This window comes from Sinohyriopsis cumingii, chromosome 15 (assembly GCF_028554795.1).
Source record: "Sinohyriopsis cumingii isolate HCF-2022 chromosome 15, ASM2855479v2, whole genome shotgun sequence".
Taxonomy (NCBI): Eukaryota; Metazoa; Mollusca; class Bivalvia; order Unionida; family Unionidae; genus Sinohyriopsis; species Sinohyriopsis cumingii.
The window spans coordinates 76,632,546-76,643,425 of record NC_142975.1 but is presented as its reverse complement, the minus strand read 5'-3'; the positions used below and the strand labels follow the sequence as shown (position 1 = coordinate 76,643,425).

At 34.7% G+C, this 10,880-nt stretch overlaps 2 protein-coding genes across 2 annotated transcripts; both read right to left on the bottom strand.

The window, feature by feature from the left end:
- Nucleotides 1-3,296: 3,296 nt before the first annotated feature.
- Nucleotides 3,297-6,954, bottom strand: LOC149782109 (uncharacterized). The gene is made up of 4 exons (XM_089933547.1): nucleotides 5,758-6,954; nucleotides 5,013-5,239; nucleotides 4,613-4,790; nucleotides 3,297-4,148 (listed from the first exon to the last, which is right to left on the bottom strand). Exons 1-4 carry the CDS (start codon nucleotides 6,899-6,901, stop codon nucleotides 3,913-3,915), a joined length of 1,785 nt encoding a protein of 594 aa, XP_089789673.1. The 5' UTR covers nucleotides 6,902-6,954; the 3' UTR covers nucleotides 3,297-3,912.
- Nucleotides 6,955-7,649: 695 nt separating this feature from the next.
- On the bottom strand, nucleotides 7,650-9,784 carry LOC149782108 (uncharacterized). The gene is made up of 2 exons (XM_089933548.1): nucleotides 9,060-9,784; nucleotides 7,650-8,497 (listed from the first exon to the last, which is right to left on the bottom strand). Exons 1-2 carry the CDS (start codon nucleotides 9,535-9,537, stop codon nucleotides 8,274-8,276), a joined length of 702 nt encoding a protein of 233 aa, XP_089789674.1. The 5' UTR covers nucleotides 9,538-9,784; the 3' UTR covers nucleotides 7,650-8,273.
- Between the last annotated feature and the right edge of the window lie 1,096 nt (nucleotides 9,785-10,880).

Here is a 10,880-nt window from a genome sequence, read left to right as displayed (position 1 = left end):
TGTAAACTCTGGAATGCCTGAAATGTCGTTTGTCATTAGATTTTGATTGAGTCACACTGTTTTCCGTCAAGGGAGGGAGTCAATAAATACCAATTTAGACAAAAAATAAAAGCATTATACTATAGTTTTATTAAAATCCATGAATAAGTGGATCCTAACTTAAAATATCGAATGAGTATATTAAAATAAAAATTTGGTATCTGTTTTATTATTTGTTTTGGGGTGTCACATGCCATACCAATGCCATCTGCATTTAGGTCAAGGTTGCAGCAAGAGAAAATGAAATGCAGTGACTTCTTATATTGGCCCAATGTATAACTTTTGTGCTACTGAAGATATTTCAATAAAACATTACCATATTTATATCATATATAGTGTGTGTTTTGACCTAGCCTGACCCACTGCCTCGAGGTTAGGGTTATGGCAATGGAATAACTCTGACATGTGTCCTTGTCTGAATTATAATTTGTGAACCACTATAGATATTTCAATGAAACTTGAACCATTTATATATCGTGACACAGCAGTGTGTCATTATATCCACAACCACTCACTCAAGGTCAAAGCCATGACTAGCTATAACCTTTAAATGTATAAATATATTTTCATGAAACTTGAGTATTTTATATATTTTGACAATATCTTGTGCATTTACATATCCATGTCTTAAGTTCAAGTTCACAAGAAAGGATGATACAAGTCAGTGGTTTGTTTACTTATCCAGGCTGCAACTTTTTACCACCAACATATACCCTGATTAAATGTGAGATTCGCACATTATACAATAGACAAGTCACTAGGTTCAAGTTCAAGGCAATTAGATGGGAACATATCACATGATGGTGTATTATGTATTATTTGCAGCATTCTTGTTTGGACTGGGATTGATCTATGGAATATCCGTTTTCAGACCAGGTCTTTAACTGCCATATCACCTTTATCAGTATGGATTCGAGTTTGTTGCTGGGCCAATGTGGGCATGTGAGAAAGCTGCTTGTATCTTCCCGTGTTGCGATGGTTCTTGCTGGGGTTTTAGTGGGTTCTTCCTCCACCAATTATAGTGGCTGCCAAGTATAGCCTGTCTTGCACAGAGTAATGGTATTAACCCGAAAACAACAACAACAACAGACTGTACCTGGAAATCAGGTTTTAGGCTAGGCTTGGGTTCATCTTTTGGTCCGGAATTTATATATGCAGTATCTGTGTTAAAATTTGTGGCAATAAAACTGTGACAACTTATAAATGAATGTAACTGCACTCAAGGCATATGGTTATACACTAACTCCATAGAGATGGAGATATAAAGTAAACCTAGTGTCTGTCTGTGTACTCATCTCTCCTTTGATCTCCTTAGCACAACTTAAGTCCTGCAGTTTATTGATGGATTGCTATGTATGGTGGTAAATATTATGGTCATCACATCAAGTCTCATCACCAAATCACTTTGCTCCAGTAATTTGTGTTATTGCTATTTTTCTCTTATAACAGTGTATGATAAAAGTACTGCAGTTTTGTTTTGATTGCCATTGACAAATCAGTAAGCTCCCACAAATTTTGTTAGAATTATTTCCCTTTTTGTTTTTTAACTTATTACACTGTATGACACAATATCATTTGCACTAGTCCCACAAGATTTTTTTTATTGTTGTCAAACTCGGTACATACTACGTTCATCATCTGAAAATGCACATGTCGACATGTGGTTCCATTATTTTTTAAAGGGTGTTGCCCTTTCTGACTTCCAGCTTAGGATGTAATGTTTTAGTAGATTACTATGAAATTTATTACATCATGTGGTCATCGTCAAATAAGTTTATTCTTACACATTACTGTACTCACACAAACAACTGAGTTGTGGGCTTTTCTTACTATAATTTTATCTCCATCACGGAGTAGGATTGGGATATGGGAAAAATAAAATCGGCCTGCATGTATATCTATCCTCACTTAATCTCAACCATTCTTTTGATATTGAATTTATAGGTAACAGTTATGAGTGGGTTTCACAGCATCTACATTCTGGATAGGGTGCTAATCGAACTAACATTGTACATACATGTACATTAGTTGTACATTGTTCACCAAGTTTCTGCATTTAGCTCAGGGTGTTTCTTTGCACAGAGTATAAATGATACTGTTGTAGATGTAATCATGAAATTTAATCAGGGGATGCATCTTGAAGAGTTCTTCACCTTCATTACAAATGGAAGCTGTTGTGTTTCATATTTCGCACTTAAACTTATTTGCTTAAATTGTGATTTAAGTTAATTCTGCAAGTTCTTTACAAACACCAGACTGTACGATTGTATGTATCTTTATAAGTGTCACAGTATTAAAACAAAATAAAGGTCAATATGACCTACATTTCATATTTTACTAGCTTATGTAACGTTTTGCATTAAGCTCATGATCAAATAGATTCTTAAAGTTAATATTAGGTTTTGAGATTATTCATTTCATTTATGATTTGAAATTAAAAACAAAATTGTATGCAAAATAAACTTTAATGTACCCCATGCTGGTCTCCAAATTTAATTGGAAAATAAATCATGAATGAAAAAAGGATATCGGGAAAACAGTCCCGTCTCTGGATACCTATATGGATTACATTACTGGTACATTTACTAATTTGCAGCAGCAAAACCATCATTAACATCCTCAAAATGGATGAAATTACAACATCACAGTAGCTGCAGATGTGTAACTATATATCATCGACTTCATGGCATAAACTCTTGATATTTGATCAGTAAAAATGTACTCTAGCGAAAATGCCAATGTTCCGTTTTATCAGAATTGTTGCTGTTTGAAGCCATAAATTACATTTTACAAGCAATTCTGTTTGATTCCATTATCCCACTCAAGCAGCGTTTTATATAGGTGAACTGCAGCTTAAGCAGCACTTATAATATTTGGTTTAATATTTTTATGAACTTGTACCAAAATGTTTATGTAATAATGCTAATGAAAACTGGCCTGTATACCTAAGTACTTGTGTACTAATGTTATGAAATACTGGCCGGTATACCTAAGTACTTGTATATTAATGTTATGAGATACTGGCCTGTATATCTAATTACTTCTGTACAAATGTTATGAAATACTGGACTGTATTCCTAAGTACTTGTGTACTAATGTGATGAAATACTGGCCCGTATACCTAAGGCCGCAATTAAAAATATCTTTGTTTCCCCTTACCCTACCCAACAATTTGAAGTTGGGTAGGTAGGTAGGCTAATAATTTTTTTTTCTCATGAAATTCATGACACTATAAACTGACACATAGGAAACAGAAAAACGATAAATTCAACTTTAATAATAATACTGAAATACAGTAACTCATGAACTGAAATACAGTAACTTGTGAACAAGTTTAAAATGTTTTATAGACTAGATTAGTTTTTGATAAGGGCTATTCCAATAAAAATACTCCCTGCAGGCATTGGCCAGGGTACCAATTTAACAGATTTACTCAAATTTTGAAACATATATTAAATGAGAGTAATTTCAATGAAATATAAAGATACACATGTAAAGGTGCAAGAAGTGTTTTTTTCCGAGTTTTTGAGGAGTGTTGGGTTAAGGTAGATATTTGCTGGAATAACCCTTAGTATTTTTTCTGACTAGGTCAAATGTATAAAAATGTTTTAAAATAATTAATAAAAGTATTTTAAAAGTCTTGAGTATTCTTTCTGACTAGTATCATTGGGTTCAATATATAATGAGACTTAACATATTTGCAAGACCTGTCAAAATGCACAAATATAAAGTTAGACATTGAATAGTGTCTCAAATATGCAGAAACATGTCAATAAAGTAATGTCAGAACACTAAATACATGTAGAAATCTAACTAACAAAAAAGAAACAAACAATGCAAAACATCATTTTAAATGTCACTAAGAGCTGCTGGTTAGTTTTTAACTGGGTTTCGTTTTGGAATGTCCTTTCCAGATGCTAAACATTGCTGGCACACTGGTAGAACAGTACGGAATCTTCCAGTCATTTCCTGGGATTTTTCTGCTCCTATGGCTCCACAATGAGCACAAATATCTGGTCTGCCAATGTTGCTGGCATAGTATGGGAATTCAATGTGTACAGCACAAGACAATTGTAGTCTTACAAACACTTTTCCCTGTAGGATGTCTCCTAAAATATATTAAATAGAACACCAATTATCCAAAATTGAACTTTAATGTCCGAAGGTGACTAGACATGATACACAACAAATAGCATATAGAACCTGAAACTAAATCTGTAAATAATTATCTTTATAAACACAGAGAAACTAGTATAAAAAGATAAATGAGCAACTTGGACTTCACTAAAAATTGGGAGCATGGACCAGGAAACAGGAATACTTGTAAAATAATATTCACATTAAAATTTTAGTGCAATGGCTAGTACTAAGAGAAAATCACAGTTAAAAAAAGCAATATCTGACATGAAAGAGCATTAAAAACTATCTGGGCTCTCTGACAGTGTCAGACATGATTCTAAATCAAGGTAAGAGTCAAACCGCATTCAGTATGTGAAGAGTGTATAGGTATATTTTTGAATAAAGTATTAAGGACTTGGATAAAAGTATAAAATATTAAATCATTAGAACTTACCATCAGGTGTGATAACAGAACCACAAGTATAGTCGTATTTCTCCAAAGTATGTGTCAAAGCTCTCTGGTCTCTTGCTGTTAGTTTCGTCTTAGCGTATATGCATCGTGGTTTTAGACACTCACAGCAGTTAACAGTTTGTCTAACATTCTGTCCCACAAGAATACTGTTTTTACAACCCTGTAAAAAGAAACATAAATATCATCACTTGTGTTTTAAGTGTTGTGTAGTGACGTGCCCTCTATTTTGTAACTTATTATGTTACAAGGGGTTCTATTAAAGTTGCAGTTTCTTAAATAACTTTTTTATATACATGTGTTGTTATTATTGCACAATTTATAACTGTTAAATCAATACTTTATAAAACTTCTATATTTTAATAAGATTTATGAACATCCTTACCTGTTGTTCTTGTGCCACAGCAGCTACAGTTTGCTTTAAACTAGACGGCCTGTCCTTATTTGTAGTTTCTTTACCAAGCAGTTCATCAAATGGCTTGTAATGCTGTCCAGTTATGTCTAATATGGGGTCTGGTAACCACGCCCATTCCCTCTCTGGAGTAGGACAGCAACCCTCATCATGACATCTTCTGATCTGAAAGGAGTAATGGCGTTCACGGCAGTGATCAGCTGTAATAAAATACCAAGAGACATGAAAATCTTTTATTTAATAGAAAGGGCTGACATGCAGGGACATTTAACACATCACTTTTGAAAATGAGCCAATAAGTTTAAACTAAGGACTAAATTATGTTTGAGTTATGTTTCATATGAAGAAAAAATGAGAAAATGCACAATGAACGGGTTCCTGGCATAATGTTTAAGAGTAGTGCCCTGGGCCATTAAATTAATATTTCAAAATAATTCCTGTCGACTTACAAAGACAATTTGTATGCAATGTTATTCTATTTTTAAAATTTGTGTATATCTGTAAATAAATCATGATTTATCTGTCAATGTTGAGTTTTTATAATGTAGAAGTCTAACAAATCGGGAGAGCTGCATGTCCACTTTCAGTTTGGAATTATAAAATGCTCTGACACTCACCCTTGAAATTACGGACAGACTGACAAAATATTGCAACTTCAACCCTGGCACTTTCTGAGTGTCGCAAGCAATAAAAATGTTCTGTAGATCTCTGTACTTACCAATAAATTTTTTCAGCTGTGTTGCATGGCTAAGTTGCTGCTGCTGATACTTTCCAACTTTGATGGCAGGGTCTATAAGGGTCACTTCAGCTTCAGCCATTTCAACATCAGCATCCTCTGCTGCTTTAAATACTTTGAAAGACTTTTCCTTAAGTTGGACTCTCTCTGTTCTTGAGGACAGGGTTTTGATCATAGGTTGAACTGACTGTAGCCATTCTGTTTTAATTTGATTGTTTTTTCCAGCTTTTGTTCTGATTTCATTCATACTTCCGCATGTTTTCAGAATTGTTTCTACATCAGATGAGGCAAGCTCTCGTGCAAGTGCAGTGTTTTGGAAGGCAATGTTGAGAAGTGACATAATCCGCTCAGCCGGATTAGTCCAAGAGTGACCTGGTGCAGTTCTGCAGGCAACTAAGAATTCTAACCGGAGTCTTCTGAATAAAACAATCAATGACAACTTTACTGCTCCATATGTGACCCGATGGTCAGGACCACCATCTGTGTACATAAATAAAGCTGGTTTGTTCTCATTTTTAGCTTTCAGAATTGTTTCAAGCTCTACTATGTGACGGAAGGGGGTGCTTGCCTGGAAGATACTATCTTTGAATGTAACCGAGACTTGTCCCCTGTAGAATGTTTCTGTTGCATCACCTGGAATATCTACATCAAGTACGACAGAAGGAGTAAGTGAGCCTTTGCTCTGCACATCATGATCAAGACAGGAAAGTACTGAATTCATCGGAACTATGGATTTCTTCCCTCTTACCCCTGTTGAGGTGAAGAGATCAGGTTTTCCAAAGTCCAGCTTAGACTTGTCGTCCATACACACAAAATTACTAATGTCTCTAAATTGTGTTGCATATGCTCTACAATATTTAAAAAGAGCTGAACAGTAGTGATCATCTTGGTGTTGTGCACGAAGTTGCCTGGTCTGTACTTTCAATCTAATAGGTACTCTACCTTTGTATAACTTGGCTACATTTTGATGTGCATTTTTTGGAACAAATGCTAGTAGGACTGATGACTCACTGGGAATATTGGTTCCTTCTGGTACTTTACTTTTCACCTGCTCTATCATATCCCTAACAGACAAAAAACGTGAAATATGCTCTGTATTGTGTCTCCTCTCATCTGCAGCAACCATGTCCTGAATCTCCTTTTCAAGGGTCTGAAAAAATACATCAAAAGTGTCATTAGGTCTACCCTTATTTAAGTGACGTAAATCTACCACAAGATCAGGATCAATCCACAAAACAGAAAGACGTACTCGGTTATCTATTTCCTTATTTTGATCTGCTGAAGCATCATTTGTAAAGGTTGTGTAGATAGACCGCAAAATGTGTGGAGGTATAACGGTTCCAGCAATATTTCCGTAAGCATTGAAGAACTCCTGTCTCATTTGTCTTGTGTGATATTCAGGCAGTTTACTGCGTAAGCTGTGCAAAACTTGGTTGTCTCTCATAAACATTTCCGAAGAAGACATCCCATCTTCAGGAATTCTCCAGATAAAAGAAATCGCCCCAATCCCTCCACCAGGGTCGTACCTTAACATATGTACTGGTATGGTCAGACAAAGTTTCTCAAAATATCTAAATCGTTGTTCTGGCCCTTTAAATGGTTCATTTAAATGCAAATCTTCATCAAAGAAGAGAGGTTGAAACATTGCCATCTGAGATACCTGACCATCCAATCGACTGTAACATGGTAGGATTTCATCTTGTCTAGGACGATGTGCAATGGAGAGATTGGAATCAATCTGACGAACTGGATTCATTTGTAATTGTCGTGATATCTGTTTTTCATTTGCTTTTTCTAAATAATCTGCATAAGACTGTAAACATCCAGTTAAGGTTTCAATGTCACCTCTTATGGTCCAATGCTGTGTAAAAAGGTCTTGAGATTAGCCTGAATAAACACTGGACTTGTAACTTCAGATCTTTTGCAGTAAGCTGTGGACGTTTTTGCTTCTTTCTTTTATAATCATTAGCACCATCAAACTTTAAAAACCTGTAAAAAAGGTAAGTTACAACAAAATTACTGAACAAGGATAATCAATCTCTGACAAATGTCACGGAAAAGTAAAGTAAGCAAAATGGAGGTTACTACATGTACATAATGGAGAAATTGACAACCGCAATGGTCCTGACTTTGTACAGGCTTAAATGAAACCGTGGAAGGTTGAACCAGATTTTATGGTGCTATAAAACCACCCTCTTCCATCGCAATATTAGGGTTGGGTAGCAACACAAAAGAAATAAAAAAGTCAAGTGTTCAACCAATTTTTTAAATCTTATGACACTGAACCTTTATTTTAATCAGCTTACCAAATATTAAAAAGTCTATGTCATATTTTCCTTTAACGTGAGATAGTATTGCTTGCTCAGTTTTATCATTGAAAATCAAAAAAAAAAAAAACTATGGACATTAAGACACTTACTATATTAAATTTCTCTAGAATTATGTGTTGCAGGAATGTTTGTAATAAATATACATTGAATAAAGATTAATCTTTTACTTCAATTTAATATTATCAAAGATAAACACCTCTCCGGGATGTGCTTGATTCTTGTCAGGTGGGCTGCTCTCTCTTCTATTGTGGACATGTTGCCACTTATGTACCACAAAGCATTTACTAGCACCAGGACTTGTTCAGATATACTCTGGTGGGACATGCTTCCAGGAAATTTGTCTCCACATTCTATCATATCTTTGACTATGCCGTTAAACAACTCATCTTTAGCTGAAAAAATGGAATAAAAAAAACCTTTCACTGAGATGGAATGGCCAGCTTTACTGATAGATAATATTAAATGAGATATGAGATGTGGAATAAGTGTACATGGCACACAAAAAACAGACAGCAGTCTTCAATGTGACACCAGTTACTGTTGGCTGTCTTGCAATCGTGCCCCATGGCAGATAAAATTCAAAACCTTGAATCTAATATCAACAAACGGATTTCATAATTAATAGACTTTAACACTGCCATATTCATTATGCACTGCAGGTATCAAAATAATGTTTTAATCATGTTTATGTATGTCTTTAATGTTTTTATTGTCTGCTTTTGTTTTGTATGTTATATATGTATAGTTTTTGCTATATTGTGTATGCTCTGTGTTTATTGTCAGTCAAAGCTTAAACATTTGTACTTGACAAACAGACTTTAAATATATTATTAGGAAGGCAGTAAAAATTCTAGAAAGATTGCAGTTGTCAGAGGGTGCATGAATTCATTTCTAATAACTGTCAGACAGATGTTTGAAAATAACATTATTTCATATAAAAAAAATTGTTTATACCAGTGAAACGCTCAGCATTTGTGTCCTTAAGTTGTGGTAGCTTTGTTGCCACGGAAGTAGACATTAAAACAGAAAAGGCAGTCCGTGCAGGTGGTACTTGTTGATTTTCTGTACTAGTAGTAGTTGAGGAAACATCATCCAACCCAACACTTTCATCACGGGTCACCGTAAATGTAACATATTTCAGTCGCTGATTAAACTCTTTCACCACATGCAGACCTTCGTGAAGGTCTGGATGAAAAGTCATCGTTCCATCCAGTTTGTCTGATAAACTGACGTTCAGTACATCTGCTTTATGAGGGCGAAAGTCTGTATCATTGGTAATGTCGTGATATACATCATCCCATGTACACTCCGTTGAGTATTCTAGTATTCTGTTGTTACAAATTTTTTTCTTTGATTTCCCGCATTTCGCGATTACGCTTACACATATAATGAAATCTTCTTCGTATTTTCTTTTGCCGGCCATGCCGGTCATGATGCTTTTCCTATCTAATTTAAACACCTTGCAACAAACGTTTTTCGCGCGCTAGTGACATCGATTTTGTTGACTGCATGAAAATACGGATCGCACAACGAAACGAAACGAAAAAACGAACTTTTGAACAAAACGAAAAAAAAAAAAAAATACTATCGCAAATTTTTCAAAAAATTTTTTTCAGTCGGCGGATTTTAAGAGGGTCGGTCGGGTAAGGGGAAACAAACTTAATTTTAATTTTGGCCTAAGTACTTGTGTACTATTGTGATGAAATATTTTCCTGTATACCTAATTACTTGTGTACTACTAATGTACAATAATGCTATGACATGTGGACCTGTATACATTAGTGCTAGTACAATAATGTGATGAAATGTTGGTCTACATACCTATATATCACCTGTCGTGAAACAAAACAGGAGGGAATGGTATATCACAGTAGGTAGAGTATCAGATTTATATTCCAAGTGTTAGATGTTTGATACCCTGTAGCCAAGATTTGGAAAGGCACTTAATTACTATTTCCTCATCTCGATACAGTCGATAATGTGTTTAAGAGAAACATTAAAACCAAATGTAGTTTTCAATTGATCACATACCCCAATCTTTTTTCATTTTCAGTTCTTTTTAGGTTTACTGTTTGAATTCAAAAGGCAATTAAGCTTTATAACATTTGGATTTGGTGCTTCTAAGAACATCTACACACAAACATTAGTATAAACATTTAAATAGTGCCAGTCTGGGTATGTAATATGGACGAATTAATTAAATACGAGTATTAAGCACCATTTGGGAATGTAATAAAAATGTGAACAGTAGGACATCACATGACAAACATAACGTTATTAAAATTTGTTTTGGGACACTGTTGATCAAAATTAAGTATTTCTAAAGGCATGTTCGATATTTTTCTAGGTATACCAGTTGAAGATGATCTTTCCCAAGCAGATTCTCTTTTAGGTAGAACCAATCATGATGAAGAGTAAATGACTGCTGAAAATGAGGAAGATGTAGAAGAAGTCTGAGATTCAGAAGCAGCTTGAACTTGTTTAAATAGATAATATGAATATAAGGATATAAGCTGTATATATATATATATATATATATATATATATATATATATAATGAATGTCACTGTTTACTAATTTTGATAATGGAATCATATTCATGACCTATATATAATATTGTAATAACCGTGTGACATATCGTAGTTTTACTTGCTAGTTCTAAATAATAACTGCTCCCCTTAGCAGCTGTAACATTAGATAGGGACTGCTCCTGGAGGAGGGGGCGCCGGGATTTATCATAGAAGCTTATTGATGTGTACTCAGGGGGCAGGGTCA

Excerpts from the sequence above, each read along its gene's own strand:
- LOC149782109 (XM_089933547.1), bottom strand. The coding sequence starts at position 6,901 with ATGGTTGCTGCAGATGAGAGGAGACACAATACAGAGCATATTTCACGT. Across the intron at positions 4,791-5,012 it reads CTGTGGCACAAGAACAACAG|GGTTGTAAAAACAGTATTCT; the intron begins GTAAGGATGTTC and ends TTCTTTTTACAG. Across the intron at positions 4,149-4,612 it reads TTCTGTTATCACACCTGATG|GAGACATCCTACAGGGAAAA; the intron begins GTAAGTTCTAAT and ends AATATATTTTAG.
- LOC149782108 (XM_089933548.1), bottom strand. The coding sequence starts at position 9,537 with ATGACCGGCATGGCCGGCAAAAGAAAATACGAAGAAGATTTCATTATA. Across the intron at positions 8,498-9,059 it reads AAATGCTGAGCGTTTCACTG|CTAAAGATGAGTTGTTTAAC; the intron begins GTATAAACAATT and ends CCATTTTTTCAG.